The sequence below is a fragment of the Phycodurus eques genome, chromosome 4, assembly GCF_024500275.1.
Source record: "Phycodurus eques isolate BA_2022a chromosome 4, UOR_Pequ_1.1, whole genome shotgun sequence".
NCBI classification, from domain to species: domain Eukaryota; kingdom Metazoa; phylum Chordata; class Actinopteri; order Syngnathiformes; family Syngnathidae; genus Phycodurus; species Phycodurus eques.
The window spans coordinates 26,880,098-26,900,454 of record NC_084528.1 but is presented as its reverse complement, the minus strand read 5'-3'; the positions used below and the strand labels follow the sequence as shown (position 1 = coordinate 26,900,454).

Below are 20,357 nucleotides of genomic sequence, written 5' to 3'. Positions count from 1 at the left end.
CACATCTTGGCTAAGGTGGTGAAAGTAAACTATCGTCAGAGATGTTAACACATTAAAATATGCTTTATTTAGAACTGAGGCTCGTTACTGTGGAGATAAAGCAGGAACAAACAGAGTGCGGACCTTTGCCAGGGCTTAAACATTTGTCGCCTACAAAATCAAACTAGCACCTGAAACGTTTACATTTTGTTCTCTTGGAATGAGTAGTAGTTCTGGATCCACATGAAACGGGTAACTCTTTTTAGCTATTCAGATCTCACAGAAGCACAACACATTACAACCTGATGGAACCATATTTGACAGAGATATAAATAGCTGAGCACATGTGAAATAGGATTTTCCATTTTACATTATGCCAAAATGTTCAATCTAGATCAGATCTGGACCAAACTTCGCTTGACAACACAGATTCTTTAACCCTGCACAGAGGTACACATAAAACAACTTAAGCGCAAATTGGAGAACATATTATTGTTGGATAATGACACTTTTGACTACACCTTGTCGTTGTCTCACGTATTCCTTTAAACCTACACTGATATTGTTAATATAGCCTAGGCCATGAAATGTCTTCTAAGTATTGATGAGAGATTGCTTTAATAGTCGAAACTTTCAAGAAAGTATCAGCAAATGACAAACAAAACAAAAGGAGTAGCATCCAGTCCTGACAATGTACTCTCCACCATGCCCTCCCAAACTCCAAACTGATGCTTGATGGCAGCTGACAACGCTTATTATTATTATTATTCTGTTTCTTCATTTCAACCGACGAGAGTAGAAAAGTCCCGAGTTTTCAGAGTTTGCATGTTTGTACGCGTATCAGTGTGCATGCCGAGGGCTCACAATTAACCCATGTGCACATGATTACAGCAGATGTATTTTTTTTTAATTTAATCATGCACATTACATTGTGGCAGAGCAAAAAAAAAAAAAAAAAAAGCGATGACGAAAATGCAAGGACTCACCCTCGTAAATCAACTTGAGCTTTGGCAACGATGGCCAGATTGAGGCTGACTGCGTTGCTGTCAGGGTTGTCTTTGTTGGAGCTGTGTGGTGGGTGAAGACTCACAGTGGGTGTCAAGGAAATAAAACACAGCCCCCCCACCCCCATGTTGTAAAACTGTGACCTAATATAAGTGACAGGAATGTCTTAGATGATCATTTTCTTCTGTCATGGTGTTTAACTAATGTGACATTTCCTGGTATTTGGGCCTGTCCTGTATAGTCAACATTGTGTGATAAATAATGGCATTAGTCAACACAAAAGCCACACACTTTGGACGTGTCAACAGCTTTTTCTTAGCGCACTCCCAGCGGCTGATTATTACTCTGCCATTTCTGACACCCATCTCTTTGTATTGTATGTGTTTAAGTGTAGATGTGATGGCGGCATGTGCGTCACTCTTGCTGGGCGTGTCACCTGTGGATCTGTAGCTCGAAGCTAATCTTTGGTCCAGCATCTTCAAGCTTTTGGACTGAAAACCGCAAACCAACAGACAGCTGTGGAGAATAAATTGGAAAAAGAAGTCAGTTTAAGAGAGTTAAGAATAAAGAAACTGGATGTGTCCATTTAAAAGTCACATGATACCTCAGTGTCCATTAATGAGACAGGAAGGGCTCAATTAACTAGGTCATCTTCTGCTATTATGTGAGTAGAAGATCCAGGTTGTAGTGTTGACAAGGCACACACTAATATGCTTGTGAGACTCTCCATGTCCTCTAACATAAAACACATGCAAGCGTGCGCTCATCGCGAAACTACACAAGTGTACGTACGCACGTGCATGTGAACCCCGCACTGGACGTCAGGCCTGACATATGGTTGTGAATGTGACAGCAAGCAGACTTCAAGAAGCAGCCCCGTGGGGGCACGGAGATGTGAGGCCGTCTATATGGAACGCATTAGTGAGGCTGCAGGAAAAGAACCAGGCGGTGAAGATCCAAAGAGGGTAAACGGGTACGGTTGGGTCAATGTGAAGACGTCACAGGGGTCTTATCTAAAAGCGGCTGTTAAATCTTTACTGTTGCCGTTTTATTCCTCAGAGTGCTGCATCAGTTGCCAGCATGGAGCTACGTAATTCAGAGGAGGGAAATCACCCACAGAAAGCGCTTTTTCAAGTACCTTAAAACTACATGCTGTCTACTTCAATGCTCGATAAATGCTTAGTATTGTGATTGTCATGCCAAAATCTTATCCACATCAAAGCTCTCATTATTATTCCCATTTTTTACTTAATTTTATTGTCAAAATTCTTTTTGAGTCAAAGTAAACTGGAAAACTGGATTCAAAATGAAAATAATATACTCAACTTCACCGCTAATTAGACAATAAACCTGTCACTTACGGTTACTGAAAACACTTAAAATAGATTAGGTAGACAACCACTATCAAATCATATCCAATATCCTGTCATACATCTTCTGGATCTTCCCACGTATTTAAATACTGTATGCAAGTAGAAGTAAAAGCACAGCTGTATAGTTGCTAGTGGAGAAGTTAGTTTTAGTTTCAGATGCTATGATGAATAAAATACAATGACAATAAATCAATTACAGTATATATGTTGACATATATATGCTTTTCAGGTTCCATCCATCCATTTTCTGAGCCGCTTCTCCTCACTAGGGTCGCGGGCGTGCTGGAGCCTATCCCAGCTGTCATCGGGCAGGAGGCGGGGTACACCCTGAACTGGTTGCCAGCCAATCGCAGGGCACATACAAACAAACAACCATCTGCACTCACATTCACACCTACGGGCAATTTGGAGTCTTCAATCAACCTACCATGCATGTTTTTGGGATGTGGGATGAAACCGGAGTGCCCGGAGAAAACCCATGCAGGCACGGGGAGAACATGCAAACTCCACGCAGGCGGGGCCGGGGATTGAACCCCGGACCTCAGAACGGTGAGGCAGACGCTCTAACCAGTCGGTCCACCGTGCCGCCCTTTTCAGGGTCCACACACTGATATTGTCGATGTCAGTTTTATGTATTATGCATGCTGTGCAACAAAAAGCATGTATAGTAACTCTAAAAGTATCTGAATCACAAAGAACAACTCATTTTTGTTTATTCTGATTTAAAAACAAACAGAGAAACATTCTTCTTGATGGACAGCAATGTTATGTGAGAGCGTGGCCCATACTATTATCGTGTTATCATATGGGTTACATGAAAAGTAGATTGAAAATGATGTTGACTTGTCACAAGCAGTCTGTCGACACTGTACACCTGCACAATCTTATGAGATCAAAGACGGGCTTTATGTTCGTAGGTTTGTTTGGTGTTAAATTATCGACACGTTTACTACTGTAGTAGTACTTGTAAAGGCAGATTTTTTTCATCCAACTCTTGTATTGGATAACATTACATTGTGCAGGTGTGCTTTCATTTTAATGAAAGGTCTACTTTTTAGTTATTACATTTGTGTTCCATCAAATTAATTCTGACTTCCTATTAGCCCTTCTGGTGGATGTGCTACATCTGTGACATAAAGCAGAAGGAATGCCTGAAATCCAGTGATGACAACTCTATCGGCCACATATACCCAACATGTGCATGGGGGTGCATGCAAGTATGTTGTGCACAAGCTTGTGGATTCCTGAGCTTCCAGAAGGGGCAAGGGGAGAGTTAATAACTCACATCTGGACGGATAAACACACCAACCCACCAACCCACCCACCCACCCACCCACCCACACCCACACACACCCACACACACACACACACACACACACACACACACACACACACACACACACACACATTTTGCATGCCTCGTTATGCGCTCTTTATTTGCAAAGCAGTGTACCATTACCACATAATTGATTTATCACAATGCCGAGTGTCATACCGCCATTGACACATTCACTAAGATCCTACACACCTGCTTAATGTGACATGAGCTCCATACGTCGGATATTCATTTCAGGAAATTATGACCCATTACTTTACAAAGCCTCGGCTCACTGCATGTGTCAGTCATCAAGGAGTTAAGTGGATCCTTATTGCGCATGCTGACATCCTCGGGTACTGTATGCAGTACCCTCACTTGGTGTGTGAGTGGAGTCAAGGTGAGGGCTATTGTGTGGAATGGAATAAGGGTCAAGGGGATGATCGGTAACCATTGGAAACAATCAATCAGTATGTGTTAAAGCTGAAGAGTTGCAGTGCCAGCTTTAAGGGAGGCAGAAAAGTGCTTGGTGGATTTGGAGTGTGCATCCACTCACCTCAGTTTCAGCCATCATGGGATTGCCCAGATCACACATCACCAGCCTGGAGTCATTGACCATCTTGTACTCGCAGTTCAACTGAGCCAGAGACTGAAGGGAAGGGTCAGGGGTCGGGTGCCGTCGACGTGTTGTAAAAGGAAATAAAACAGCACAAAAAGTGAGTGGCGGGATTTGATAGAGTGGTTAAAAGTCAGAAATGAAGTGTGATAAATGTCATGATTGAATAAAGTGAAGGGCGATGAGTATGAGGTGCAGCATAGGCCAGAAATCACGTGTACAGGTACCTCTCACATACACCAAAAAACCTCTCACATTCACCCCAAAATACCCTAACACACTAAAAATACCTCTCACACAAAAAGTCTCACACCCCCCCCCAAAATACTTTCACTCACACCCAAAAACTCACATTCACCCAAAAACTCACATACACCCAAAAACACTCACATTTATCCCAAAAACTCTCAATTAGACCAAAAAACTCAAACATTCACCCAGAAAAATCCACTAAAATACCACTCACTCACACCCACAAATTCACAAACAACCTCTCACTCACACACAAACACCTCACACATGCACCAAGAACCCCCACATAAACACAAAACCTCTCACACACTCCCAAAAACTCACATTTTTCAGAAAACTCTCACATACGGTACACCATAAAAACTAACATACACTATAAAAACTCGCGTCTTTTTAACCATAACGCACTCGCTAAAATAAACAAACCCCCCCCCCACACACAGAGAAAAAAGCCTCATCTGAGATCTATTTTTGTATAAGTAAGAGTCAAAATATTGTGAGTGAGAGTTGAAAATCGTGTGTGTGAAAGTAATTTCAAAACGGAGTGTGAGATTGCTTTGTTGTGTGTGAGTTTATTTTATGTATGAAAGTTTTTTTGTTGTTGAGTGTGATTGTTTTTTTATTTTTTATTTTTTTTGGGTGAATGTGAGAATTTTTTTGGCGTGAGTGAGAGGTCAATGCTAGTTTTGGGTAATACGGCACCTCACAGGCAGGAGGCAGGAGAACGAACAAGGGAGGGGAAACAGCATGAAAAAGGGGGTAGAAGGGAGCAAGGGGAGGTGGGAAGGAGGAGAAGTGATGAATGCTCTGACAGTTGCAACCTCATCCATCACGCAGCTCCATTACACTCTCAATAGTGCAGACACACACACACACACACACACACACACAGAGCCATGCAGTTGACCCTGTCAATTTCCGGGGGCCGCTAATGCAGCATGGGCATCCTAAAGGAAGCTTTCTGGGACTTTGCCAATGAAGCGAAGACTGCTGATAGGGCCACTTTGATAAGAAAAACAAACAAACACGGTCACGACACAACAGGAAGTGATGTCGCACTGTAACTGCATGCACGCTTCATGTTTTAATCATGATGGGACAAATTGCTTCATTATGAAGCTGCTATTTTCAGAAGTGAGCCGGCTGGGAAGCAGCAGGATCTTTGATTTAGTGTGTGCGTGTTTTGCATGTGTGTGATTTATTCACCTCAACTCTCCTCTCCACGCCAATGTAGTCTGCCTCTGATGGAATCAGCACATGGAGCTCCGTCTCGTAGGCTCCCTCCCCTCGGTTCGCCGCGGTGATGGTCAACATGACGAGGTTGTCGTCTCCGATCACCAGCTCAGAGTGGTCCCTATACGGGGAATTCAAATTTTTTTTAGTATACAGAAGTGAGGCTGAACTTAATAAATCGATAAGGCCGTATCAAAATGAATCACCGGAAATCCGGGTTGTGTAATTCAAAATGTAATCAATTTAAAATATAGTAATAAACGTCTCTACATACTTAATTTGAACATGTACGTCAGTTACACATGATTAAAAGGGGGTAAATTGACATGCAAAAATTATAGTTTTCACCCATGTCTTGCATTTCATCACTGGAATGGAATTAATTTGATGTAGGGAGGTTTTAAGTTGACAATAGTGATAAAAGAAGTAAAACTATTAACTATCCATGACTATAACAATAATTAAGAATATTAAACTGTTAGTCAAAGCATTTTCAGTGCAGGTAATAAATCATTAGCCTCATAGCATATTTTATCAATATTCTAACATTTAGTTCAAAAAATTACTTCATCAATTGGCTATGAGGCTAATGAAATGTTTCATGTTGGTGACAGTGGGATCCTGCAACAAATCATTTTTATGTTGATTATTTCCAATGAGAAAAAAAAAAAATTATATTTACAGAGCTTGATTTCAAATATAATCTTTCAGTATAGTGAAAAACAGAAACATCAGATTGCACAATCAAGATGGTTGATGATGTATTTTCAGGCTTCTTATTGGCAGACAACAGTTATATAATCCTGTTGCGAGCGGACTAATTTTTGTTTTAACTGCAGGATGTAGAAGATGTATATTAAAAAATTACTCATATACATGTGGCCTACTTTTAAGAATATGACTCATGTGTGATCCATGCATTTGTGGAATCGAATGCCCTTGACCTCAGCTTGTGCGTATGTATATGTCAGTTAGTAGTGGGTGACAGGATGTTTGTATAACGTTGCCATGGAGATGGTGTGCATCTGGAAGCACTACAGAGAGAAGGCTGGTTCACACACACACACACACACACACACACACACACACACGTGCTCCACATGGTACATTGAACTACAACTCTGATGTAAACCATCATTTTTGGGGAGTAACATTTTTTTTTTGGGCTTGGCTGCGTGTCTTTCTGATGTGTTCCACGTTTGTTGGTTGAGGTCTTACATGCTGGCAGTGAGTTTGAGGTCCGGGATGCAAATATTGTCATCACCGCAGTCCAGGAGAATGTAGGCCTGAGAGGAAGAAAAGGATTGTTATGAGGAAATCTTTAAGCAGCACTGGATATCATCACACCAAATACAGCAGGAATGCAGTGTGCGTGTGAACACGTGCACTGAATGGACACTTAATTAGGTAGGATCCAATACAAGAGCTGTACCAGATAGGTGTAAATACAAAATGTGAATAAAATTATTATGATTATTATTATTATGAATCATTTTGCATTCGCTAAAGCCCCAACATAATAGGATGGTAGTCAATCATCAGGCAGATTCAAGTTTTGTTGATTCAGTTTGACCTTCCATCCATCCATTTTCAATATCACTTGTCCACATATAGACAAACAACCACAAGTCACACTCACATTCACATATACGGGTAATTTCGAGTCTATTTTGGGGGGGGAATGTGGGAGGAAATTAGAAGCTGAATACCCAGAAAAAACCCACACAAGCATGGGGAGAAAATGCAAACTCCACACATTCCTGTTTAATAGCTTCAAATTATAATGTACAATAACATATTAAAGATCCCGCAACGTTAACACAGAGATTTGTTTTCTAAATATACTATACATATTTGAAGATAAATGTTGAAAACGTGCAACGACTGGGAACTATGTACTACTGAATTGTGGAGATATAGCATTAAACTGTTTTTCACCTTTTATGTTTTCCCGATTTTTCTGATTCTGATTTCTGATAATTTATGTTATGTTATCTTTAATTGATGAGAAAGCCTATTTATGTCCAAGAACGATGCATTTTTGCAAAGATAAAGGAGTGGTGCTAATGCTCACGTGCTCTTGCAGGACGGTGCTGCTGTAGTAGTTGAGCACCGGTGGGAGCATCTGGCCCTGAGTGGGCGGAGCCAAGCTGTAGTTCAGAGCCAATGAGATGGGAGTCAATTTGTCCCGGAACTCATCTTCCTCCTGTGGAGCAAGAAACACCACCATGTAGTGAAAAGTAGATTATACACAGAAGAGCTGGTCGAGTCGAGTGGACAATGCCCGTGTGCCTCTTGTAGCGTGGCCTGCTCACTTTCAGGTAAATGATATAGTTGAGGCAGGCCTGTGGATGGTTGTAGCCCAGCGTTAGGAGTCCGGTGAGCTGAGGCTGCTGGGTGTCCAAGAAGAGGACTCGCTTCACGCCTCCTCGGACACCTTTCAACCAATCCAAATGCAGCTCTGCTCTCAGGTCTGGGGAGGAAGTGAGGTCGATGGATGCAGGATAAGATGTTACACAGGTGCAGCTCAATAAATTAAGACTACCAAAATTATGTAGTTCAAGTCAAAAATCGTGATTTACACTACAGTTAGCTATAATCATCAAAATTATAAAATATTTTACCCAGTAGAGAAGCTATAAAATAGAGGTGGTGCACTTTTTTAATTTAACTATTGTAATAAATAAAGTTTTCCTTCCCACAACATTCTAAGTTATTGAGATGACCTGTGTACAATTTGAAGAGGATCTCTTTCGGTAATAATTTTTTTTTTCTCCCACAGCTGTCTATTTGTTGGTTCCATCCATTCATCTTCTTTACCGGTTATCCTCACTAGGGTCGCGAGCTGTTGGAGCCTATCCCAGCTATCTTCGGGCGGGAGACGGGGTACACCCTGAACCGGTCGCCAGCCAATCGCAGAGCACATAGAAACAAACAACCATTCGCACTCACATTCACACCAACGGGCAATTTAGAGTCCTCAATCAACCTACCACGTATATTTTTGGGATGTGGGAGGAAACCGGAGTGCCCGGAGAAAACCCACCCAGGCACAGGGAGAACATGCAAATCCACACAGGCGGGGCCAGGATTTGAACCCGTCCCCAGAACTGTGAGGCAGATGTGCTAACCAGTCGTTCAACATGAAAAAAAACAGAGTCAACAGTGGTTGATGCTTGTATGTACAGTATACTATTATGTAAAATACAGTATGTATGGCACATAAATGAAGGATTAGTTCATGTCACACAATATAGAGAGCTGAATGGTACGAACGAGCCGAAACTTGCTTACCCACAGAGCTGGGGATGCCCACTCCACTCACTTGTGCACACACATCCACCTTCAGGCTGCAAGATAAGTGATGCAGAGTTAATGTTGCGTATAGTGCTCAGTGTGGACAAGCTAATGGACTTATTCCAGGTAATTTATTTCTTGGGGTGGTGAATTCCTCAGGGAGCTTTCTTTTAGACAAACAGATATAGGAGCCTGGGCAAATGTTCTCCATTTCCTCTCAGTATTTCTGTTTATCAATATATATGTGTGTTTTCGTGTGTGTTATCGCCTCTTTAGTCAAGAAAAGAGTAAAGTGAGCCCCACATTAGGGCTGTTAATATCTCGTAATCTAAGGAAGCGTGTGGACACTCCTTTTTAAAACTACACAACATGAGGCACAGTTTGTTTGGTTCCACTTCAACAACGCTAATGAGTTCAATGTACATATTGAGCTCATCTGAGTGGGCGCCACACTCAATAATTAGTAGCTGGGTTAGTCATTTAGGTGGTTTTGTGAGTGTTGCATGTTTTGTATGTATCAGGGTGGGTGTGGATTCTAACCATGTGCAATGTGTGTGCATGCTTGTGAGTGTGGCATACTGTACGCACCATACCTTAGCGCTTTCTTAGTCACAGAGTACATGGAATTGTTCCCGAATAAGCATCTGTGCTTTACCACTGAACACGTTGTTATTGTTGGACATGCTTACTGTAGCCCCCCCAGAGCCCCCCCCCCACCCATTCCACCCCCAAGTTGCATTTATTGAGTGAGAGCTTTTAAAACATCTTAGACCAGTCTTATCCTCAATCCATCATTCATGGCCCATCATCTCCTCTACCACATTAGGTAAGGCATTTTTTAAAAAAAACCTGTGACCAAGATTCATTGCCTAGCCGCAATCTGTTTTGCCTTTACAAGAACAGTGAGTAACGGCCAGTCATAATCAGCAGGGGATGCATGCCTGGAAGTTTAAAAAAAATAAAACAAAAATCAAAACAACATTTGATTGGATCCAGTTTTTTCAAAATTCATAAAAATGTAAACTGGAATGCATTGTTTGCATATTGAAAAATAAAAAAAGGGGATCAGTGTCTGCACTTTTATTTGTGAGACCACAGACTACTTAAAACAATAGCAGACTGTATATCTGAGATAATCCGCAGCTGAATCATATTACAATGCGTTTTGAATAAATATAAATAATAAATGTTGAATGTATCAGTGATTTAAATGCCCCTTTTAATGCTAGCTCCAGCAACAATGATTAATGCAAAGCATGGTCTGTTAATTTATATGTACTGTACATAATCACATAATATAATCCTATAATGCAATAAGCAAGGCAGGCTCCAACAACTGTCACTTGAAATGATTGTCTTTTGAATTGTATGATTGGTTAAACCTTGTAAAGTGAAATCTAGGACGGGAGAAAAATTAGATAAAAAGTCGTACTTGACATCCACCGTGTGGACCGGGGTCTTTGGGGTTGCATGGCCACTTTAGAGCGCCTTGTTGTTTACCATGAGTGCACGCATGTCATTGAGCGGAGGCAGGAGAGCGAGGTAATTCTTTTTTTTTAAGAAGTCTGACATGACAGTCGGCATGTGAAATCATTTGCGCAGGCATGGAAAAGCCCCGCGATGACATGGTGGGATATATTGCAACCACCGGAGGTTTTAATCAGATTTATTTCGCTCAAACATGTAGTTATGTGTAGGCATTAGAAAGATGTTAGACGTGGTATTCATTTTTATGTGTAGTAAGAGGGGTATTTGATTGACAGTTGACAGGGGCGTAGTCTCGAGAACGACTCGATTTTTCATGATTTTGAAGACGTATTTCATATATTACGATTATTTTAACAATTCAAATTTGGCAGGGTTATGAACAATACTCTCTTCTGTGGAGATAAAAGTTACAGAATTTATTTTCCTAGCAACGTTCTTAATGTTTGTGGGTTTTTTTTTTGCCTATAGTTGCGACAACACATGACACAAACTAGGCCTGCTATCACTACAAACGTTCACCCCTTGACCCATGATAATCTCTCCTATGGTGCCATTTAAATCTGTGTGCTGCTGTTTGATCCTGTGTGTGTGCGTGTGTGTGCGTGCGTGCGCGTGTGTGTCATGGCATATCTGGTTCCATACCTCCGAACCAACTTTTTGCATGTTTATTTGAATTAGCTGAGTATTATTATGACACAGCTCCATAGTTTAGTGCTTTTTGTCAATCAGGCTCAAATCTCTGTTCCCGTCTCGGCTGCCGCCAACACTCACACGCCGCTGCACCATGATGGCAGCGAGCCCAGCACACTTCTCTTGTCTAAACAGTCCCACTTCCAACCTTAATATGTTCGGACCACGTAGGTGAAGCAGCGGGAGATTTTAGACTCGGGCCTCACTCAACTGTCCAAACTGACCCAGGGGAAAAATAATATATTCAAAATAGGATTATAAGGTTTCAAACTTAATAGAGTCCCAAAGGTTATATGAAATATGGTTTGGTATTGCACTGGGTCCTTGCTGAGGGCAGATGTGTAAAAACAGAGGTGAAATATTTGTCCATGTGAGCGTGTGCTGTGATTGTGAATGCGTTACACTGTGTGCTATGGTTCCGGATAAGCAGCAGGAGTCCAGCCACAGATTTCGGATTCATTACAGCAGCAGCAGATCTCATTCGTCCCATGTTTGACTTTCATCCTTTAATATTAGGTACAGCTACAGAAAAATATTATAAACAATATTTTGGGGTTACTTTTTCATATTGGTTGCATTCTAGTACAATGGGGTCTGCAGTTTACGACTGAGTTCCAGTGTTATGATCCAAGCAGAATTTGTATGTCATTCAGAGCGTGCCGTAGTCTATCACTAACCTATGTTAATGCAGTGGTAAAGTCATAATTACAGTAAATATTTGTATGAAAAACATTTCTAGGTCATGAATATAAAACAATCAAATGAAAAACAAGTCCGATGGTAACTAAGTGTGCTTTCTTGAGCCGTGTGACTACATATCTTTACGCTGCTGTGCTAACTACTTCATTGCACATCGTTCTTAACCCCGAAACGTTGTGTGTCGATACCATTGTAAACTGAGAAATATTCATTTTAGGACTGATAAAACATCTAATCTGATGGTGACTTTACAATACTAGTGTATATATTTATGTACAAAAACAGCTCCAGTCACGTTAGCTTCAGTGTGGGAGGACTGTCCAGTACTTTATTTCTATAGCTTAGTATGGGATTTTAGCATGTAAGACCGCTGGAACATTTGAACCATCCCACTTAGAGCTCACAAGGTCCAACCTCTAAGCGTTCCAATCAAAAAAAAAAAAAAAAAAAACAGCTGGCGACCACAATACTGTATTGTGTTTTGTTTTTGCATACATAATGTGTGTGTCAGCAGTCCTGACAACAAACTGAATCATTTTTTTCAGCAGCCTTGATCATTTAAAACACATTTGATGGTATAACTTGATACAGAAACTACATAGTGGTTTAGCCAGACACCATTTTCCATGCAAAGCTGATGGCGATATACAATATAAGGTTATGTTAGGTTAAGGCAGCACTGTGGAATAGTGGTTTGCCTCAAAGTTGACAAATCCTGGGTTTAAATCTGGGTTTATAGGCCTAGTATGCATGATGGCCCCGTGTTTGTGTGGGTTTTCTCAGGAGACTCCAGCTTCCTCCCAAATTTAAAAAACACACATGTTCCATAAATTGAAGATTCTAAATTATGTAAATGTGAGTGTGGCACAGAGATCTTACCAGGTCACCATTGTATCAGTGAGGGGCAGATGACACTGTCTGTCATCAGGATTCAGGATCCTGGGAGTCAGGATCATTGCCGCCTCCACAGACACAACAGCTTGAGCCCTATGAGCAAACACACACACGTCCACATGCCACAACACAATTAAATGGAGGCCATTTTTTGTGAGGTAAGCCTTGAATTTTAAAGTACCAAGGGCAAGGTCTTGCATTACCTGTACACAGACACCTCTCCAGCACCAAATGATCCCACGATCAAGTCTGCATGTGGGAGAGAGCGAGAGAGAGAGAGAGAGGATAAGGGAAGTAAGAGGTTTTCAAAGAGGGCCACAGATGGGATTGATTTTAAGCCTTCAAACAATCTTCATCAACACACGCTCATTTTGTTTAATACACACGCACAAGGACACGGGGTGAGGTGCGGCTATCGCTCCACTTTCGCTTTTTACCCATGACCCACCCCAGACTAAATTCAGACACCCCCAAAAAATCTTCATGTCTGTATTTATATTTAGGCTACATCGTTCCACATGGCTGAGCAGCAACTTAGCTTGCATGACAGCCACACAACCTCATTATATGCAGCTATTTGTTGTTTTCATCAATTTTGGGATGAACTTTTAATTGGCTTGTGTAGTTTCCAAGAATGCTGGTATTTAGTGCTTGTGGTTATGGACACACACATACACACACACACACACACACACACAAACACACACACACACACACAAACACAGTGATTAAAACAATCTGTCAATTGTAAAGAGAGGCACTTAATTGATACAAGCCACTAAAACCAGACGTAGTCAAATTAAGTTAACATGATCCCAAGAAAGAAAACCTCTTAATGCACATGCAGAGCGGCAACTAACTAGAGTACTAGTTTATAAAAGTCAATTAATCACTTGTGTGTTTACAACTGACTGAAGGATTTTTTGGCAAAAGGGTAAAACCACAATACATGGTCTGATTGTGAAATGATATGGATACATGCGATCAAATTTTGGTTGATAAATGATGTTAATATGTATGGATTTACTTCGTAACCAAGCCCAAAGGACTTTTCGATAACTTGCCCGTATAGTTTAAGTGTACTCATGTTGTCGTCCTTTGTCGTGCTTGTCCCCTTCCTGCATATTTAAGAAGGGGACTAACTGAATTGGAAAGAGTCACATCTGTTTCTGTCTTTGGCTGAAACCACAACATTAAACATTTAGGCCCCACTCCCTTGTCGCCCAGGGTGCAGGGGGCTGCTATGTGTGGTTGTGACAAGGATGGACCATGAGATGTGGCTTTTGTTGGGCACTTGGAGGTGTACAGAAGGGGGCAGGGAGAGAGGAAGCACAGTTTAAGGCGGGGGAGGGGGTAGAGGCTCATGTACTTGGCCTTTAATAAATTACAATCTGTGAAAGGCATCAGGAGCAAGGTGTGCTTTCACCAGATGGTGAGAGATGCATAGAAGCACCTTGCTCCAAGTTTCTGGGTCCCTCCGGCTGTATTGGGCTCGGGAAGCAGGAAACTCCATCCTTGCAATTGGTAGGTATCTTTCCTTAAAACCACTCTCTGATTTGAGGGTTAAGTGGAAGACTAATAATAAAATATTGGCTTACTTTCCTTTACATGTCAATCCTTTTCTACCAGTACAAGTTTAAAGTGTATGTCTTTTAACATAGTTTTCTCCTGGTAATGCAGCCTCTCGAGTTGATGGTGTCCGTCTATTGCTAAGAAAACACGACCTTCGCGCAGAGTTTAGACAGACTGTCAAGCTGTCACTGGCGGGACGCGCTGACTGCGGGGGACCAGCAGTGATGAGGAGAGGTCAAAAGTCAATGGCACTCGGTGGAAAAGAACTTGGTTTCTGAGGAGATGCTCAGGATTTCTTCTTTCTTGGGTGTCTGTGTGGGATTTTAAATTATTCTGTGACTTATTTTCGCAAGTGCACTGGGAGAGGGGTTTTCCATATGATGTGCAACATTATACCACAATGAATAGCTGACAAATATTATTTCTGGAGTATTACTCGGATCTGCACTATTTTTGCAAGTTGAGAAGAATTCGCAATAAATTTGTACTTGATGACAAACGTAATGACGCCTCAGCACCACACACATAGAAAAACATTGCCTTAGCTCTTTGTAAATCAGCATGCCTGTGTGACTGGCAGGTAAATGTTGTCCATTTTTCACCTTTCACCCCCGAGCTGCTCCTAAAAGCCATCCACTGGGAATCTGACCGTGACCCAGTGGCCGACCCTCACCCTAACCCTAGTGTTCCTGCAGGGCTTCCAACATCTTTAATGAAATATCATCTCTGTGTCTTCAATTAAAGGGCTTTACTCACTGGGGGGTACAGCTTTCATTACCATGATGACTAGGGGCAGAGCTAGGGGTGGCTGCATGTAGAACCCTGAATGTAAAAAAAAAAAAAATACTGCGAGTCAAATCGAAAAACATTTCTATAAGTGCAATTTTTTTTTTTTTTTTTTTTAATGCGTTAACATTTTTTGGTGCAGCTGTAGTCACAGTAATGTAACTTCTGCTCGGTTGCAAATTTGGTATCACAATTACACACTTTTTGCTCATTTTGAGTTTCCCGTCACCCTCAGCTCAAAAAACAGAAATATATACGACACAACCCTCAATCGTAGCTAAAAGTAGCTCAAAGTTTATGATGCTGTACTGTGTCTGTGAGTAATAACATTGAACGTTAATGGCAACTTGCAGGCCTCACAGTCCTCTCATAAGGCTGATCAAACATCTTTGCTACCTTTGAACAGTGTGACTTAACTGACCTGCAAACGACTCACCATGTGTGTGTGCCTCACTTCCGTATACCGGCTCCTTAATGACAGGCGACACGGGCCGCACTACACATTTGTGAGCTTAAACGCCGCATGTATTTGCGTTGGACCACTATTTTGCCACCCAGAGACTCAACCCAACTTCCTCCTGCACCAAAGTTTCAACCTGTTACCCTTGTATTTGCATTTACACCACGCTGTTTCTAATTGCAGCATTTCTAATAAGCAGTTACACAAAGTCTCACTTTAACCAGGAGCCTGGAACTCACTCCCTACACCGCTAATGAAACAAATCACAAGCCACGCAATGTGTGCATTTAGGCGTGTGCCTACATCGGAAAATTAAGAATCATCACTCTGGCCACATGCACACAAAAAGAGGGAAGGGTGGTATAAGCAAAGAAAAGAAAAGGTAAAGTTAATAGTGGTGTTATCCTGAGCGCAGAGTGGTTCCAAATTGCAGAGAAATGAGCTAATAAAACGATTTGTAATTTTACAGCCCTGCTTCATGTCTAATGGGTTTCATCCCGCCCAGATGTAAACAAGTGTGTATACAAACTGCCTTACACTCAAACAAATCTACTTCTCAATTCGATTACATTGTAGAGGTTTGTTCTTACATGGAGGGAGGGATGGGGAGTGTGTGCAGGGGAGGGATGAATGGATGGATAGAACAAAAGAGGAATAGATAGACGATGAATGGAGAGTTAGTTACATCGAAAGGAATGGAAGGAGATTTTGAAGAAGGGATGGATAGCTGGAGTGAGGAAGGTGGGGTGAGGGAGGGATGGATGGATGGATTGAGTGAGGAAGGAGGGAGGAAGTGATAGATGGAGGAGGAAGGAGGGGTCGGTGGAAGATTGAAAATTGTGGGGTGGAGGGAGGAATGGATGGATTGATGGATAGAGTAAGGAAGGTGTGTGGGAGGGGGTAGGGAGGGAAGGAAGGAGGGATTGATACATGAATGTTGGATGGAGTGAGGATGGTGGGGTGAGGGAGGGAGGGATGGATTCAGTGAGGAAGGAGGGAGTGAAGTGATAGATGGAGGAGGAAGGAGGGGTCGGTGGAAGCTCGAAAATGGTGGGGTGGAGGGAGGAATGGATGGATAGAGTAAGGAAGGAGTGTGGGAGGGAAGGAAGGAGGGATTGATACATGAATGTTGGATGGTGTGAGGATGGTGTGGAGGGAGAGATGGTTGGACTGAGTGAGGATGGTGAGGTGGATGATTGTATGGACAGATGTAGCGATGATGGTTGTAGGGAGGGATGATATGGGTGGATGGATGCATTGACAGGGTGAAGGAGGGAGGGATAGTCTGGTTGGTAGGTAGGTAGGTAGGTAGGTATCTATCTATCAATCTATCTATCTATCTATCTATCTATCTATCTATCTATCTATCTATCTATCTGTCTATCTATCGATCTATCTATCTATCTATCTATCTATCTATCTATCTATCTATCTATCTATCTATCTATCTATCTATCTATCTATCTATCTATCTATCGATCTATCTATCTATCGATCTATCTATCTATCGATCTATCTATCTATCAGCGAGGTACATAGCTTGTTAGATAGACAGACAGACCTAGATAGATTGTTGCGTAGAGTCTCAGTATAGAATGTACTGTATGCAGTTCATTGGCAAAGCTCCTTGGCGGCCCTCCTTCCAAATGATTACTTTCGCAGAGTGAGCCGAGGGAGGCAGCAGAGGAGAACATGGTAAAAGGAGGACTGAAGAAATGTGGAGGTCAGGAATGAAGAGGAGGGAGGATGTAATAAGAGCAGCAGGACAGTGAGGGGAAAGGTGAAGGATTTGCAACTCTAAAAGGAATTTTGATGATACAAACACGGGCAGTACGCAGAGCAGGACTGGCTTGTTGCGTCTTTACCAGGGTATTGGTTGTGGTCCAGATCCTGGCCTCCTCTCAGGGTGAAGCCGTAACCAGGCAGGCCTCCGGCTGTGTCGGAGGCCGCTCTCAGCTCCTGGCTCAGGGTCAGACCCCGTGTCGTTGTATCTCTGTGGCCGTTAAAGATCAATACTCGCCCTCCGCGATCCTCTCCGCCGAACGGACAACCCACTGCCACGTCTGAGGGATGACACACATGCACATGGTTTACACATCACCACGGTTCTGGTCCCCTTGAAAGCAAATCAGGGAAAACATTCCAAGCGACCTTTGTCTACCTGCCCCCATGACAATATCAGTAAGCTCTTCAGCATCCTTTCAAATCATTGCCATTGGTTTAGCTATGAGTTATTTCTTTCTCTGACATATTTAGGTCATTGCAGGTATCTCGGTATTCTAGCCATCTTGGATGTTGAAATCGTATCCCAACTGTCTCATAAGAATTTCATAGGGATAAAAAATTGAAGTACTTTACCACAACACGAATGTCAGTATATCCCTAAATATGACATACCTGCCTCAACCAATTCCACAAACGTGGCACACATGCTGCTGAAAACAAGGCAGAACATTATATTTTGCTTTTGAAACACAGGAGTTTAGAGTGATAACATACAATTTGGAAAAAATACAGAATAACTACAAACGTAAAATGACACGTAATATATTCCCTGAGGTTGAATAAAAATGCAACATAGTGGTAAGTTTCCACCCTCCTATCTTAGCAACGAGCAGTTAGCATTAAACACTGTACATTTAAAAAATGAGGCTTGTAAAACAGATGCGTGCACACAACAACACTTAGCTATATTTAAACATCTTACTTGTTGTAAATCTGTACAGTATTTGTAAAGTTGTTGTTATTGTTACTCTTCTGTCACTCCTCTGGCAAGTCTCACCACAACTTCATACACATGGCCAACATAAGCACCGTGAAAGTTTGGTCTAAAGACACAGCGTAAGCACTGCACGAGTGTTTCGATGTCACTGACGTGACAAAGTGCCGTAAAAATAAAGTCTCGTTTCATCACAGTAAGTAGTTCTGCTCGCTCTGTCTTTACCATATAGGTCTCTCAATTAACCTAACAGATATTTTTTGGGAATGCGGGAAGAAGCCAGAGTAACCAGAGAAAGCATGCAAAATCCACACAGGTAGGCTGGAGCTGAGATTTGAACACCAATTCTCAGAACTGTGAGGCAGACATGCTAACCACTCGACACTATGCTCCCCCGCCCCCCCAAAAAAATACATTAAGCAATCTTATCAAGTTTCTGAAAGCAGAGTATGAAATTGTATCACTTTCTTGAGACTCTATTGACACACAAGGTGCCAAAAATGAATAGCTAGCTGATGTTGTTCTCATGGTAACACGAAACACAGAATGCTTATTTAGCTCAGCATGAAGACTAAAAGAAGTGATTTCCTTTCTTTCCATGTCCAGGAAGTTATTGTTGTCCCCGCATCAGTTTATATTTTTCTTTTTACCGCGCTAACTTATTTCCCGTGATCTCTAACCATTTTTTACTGCAATGCTCAATAATAATAACAATCTAAGCCCTGAGTGGAATGAGAAAAATGTATTCTTTCAATTTTGCCGAAAGTGGGGTTAACTATTTGTATCTTCAAGATTAGCCAAACAGCTCTTGCGCTGTATCTTGGGTATAAACGTAAAAGCCCCCACTGATCTTCTCATCTAATTCTTGGCGGGACAGCAGGTAGGCAAGTACATTTCCATAAAAGGTTGAACTATTACCTCAAACTCCTGCAGACGGCTTTCACACGTGTAGTGGAAAAACACACACACATACAGTATGCAACCAGCATACACAAGCACTTGCCCTCAAAGAAAAAGTCTGATCATTATATGCAATGACGTTTGGTGCTTATTTGCATGAACCTACACTAGAGAACGACTGGCTCCTGTCGTGCATAAACCTTTCAAGACATCATGTTTGTCTCTGGACCCCGTCAGCCCAAGTACATAGTTCCACATGAACCAGACTAGAGTGGATAAGTGTATCCATGTCTGTATACTGTATACAGCGTATACTGTATTTACAGTATACGCTGTATAGAGCATATACTGTATGTACAGTATACACTGTATGAGTCGCTGTGTGCCTGCAAGTGTCTTAATGTATTGTTACACAACAGCATGTGCCAGAGCAGCATACAAATGATGTGAAACTCTCCTACAGACTGTAAACAATGACAGTGGTGACTTTAGGGGCAGTGCCAACTTGATTCAGATATATTAATCATGTTTAATATAGAATAGTGAATTGTTCAGCATTCTGCAACATGAACAGGAAAATAGGAATAAAAACGGCACAATAAAGAATAGTTTTCTGTGTCCAAGAGCTCTTCGTAAGGTATCCTTCCATCCATCCATTTTCTGAGACGCTTCTCCTCACTAGGGTCGCAGGCGTGCTGGAGCCTATCCCAGCTATCATTGGGCAGGAGGCGGGGTACACCCTGAACTGGTTGCCAGCCAATCGCAGGGCACATAGAAACAAACAACCATTTGCACTCACAGTCACACCGACGGGCGATTTAGAGTCTCCATTTAATGCATGTGTTTGGGATGTGGGAGGAAACCGGAGTGCCCGGAGAAAACCTCCGCAGGCACGGGGAGAACATGCAAACTCCACACAGGCGGGGCCGGGGATCGAACCCCGGTCCTCAGAACTGTGAGGCTGACGCTCTAACCAGTCGGCCACCGTGCCGCCTCGTAAGGTATCATCTACCTTTATTGAATGCAGTACTTAGGAGTAATTAATTAGTAATTACTTACAAAAGTGAGCATATACCAAC

At 42.0% G+C, this 20,357-nt stretch overlaps 1 protein-coding gene across 1 annotated transcript in view; it reads right to left on the bottom strand.

Moving 5' to 3' along the window:
• itga8 (integrin, alpha 8) overlaps positions 1–20,357 on the bottom strand; it is a 52,531-nt gene that overhangs the window by 8,692 nt on the left and 23,482 nt on the right. The window contains exons 13-23 of the mRNA XM_061674889.1: positions 17,525–17,722; positions 13,045–13,090; positions 12,827–12,934; positions 9,068–9,123; positions 8,089–8,246; positions 7,848–7,979; positions 6,992–7,059; positions 5,747–5,894; positions 4,229–4,321; positions 1,421–1,500; positions 966–1,046 (exon numbers count right to left, since the gene is read on the bottom strand). Coding sequence (XP_061530873.1) covers positions 966–1,046; positions 1,421–1,500; positions 4,229–4,321; positions 5,747–5,894; positions 6,992–7,059; positions 7,848–7,979; positions 8,089–8,246; positions 9,068–9,123; positions 12,827–12,934; positions 13,045–13,090; positions 17,525–17,722 — 1,168 coding nt within the window. The remainder of the gene's footprint in view (positions 1–965; positions 1,047–1,420; positions 1,501–4,228; positions 4,322–5,746; positions 5,895–6,991; positions 7,060–7,847; positions 7,980–8,088; positions 8,247–9,067; positions 9,124–12,826; positions 12,935–13,044; positions 13,091–17,524; positions 17,723–20,357) is intronic.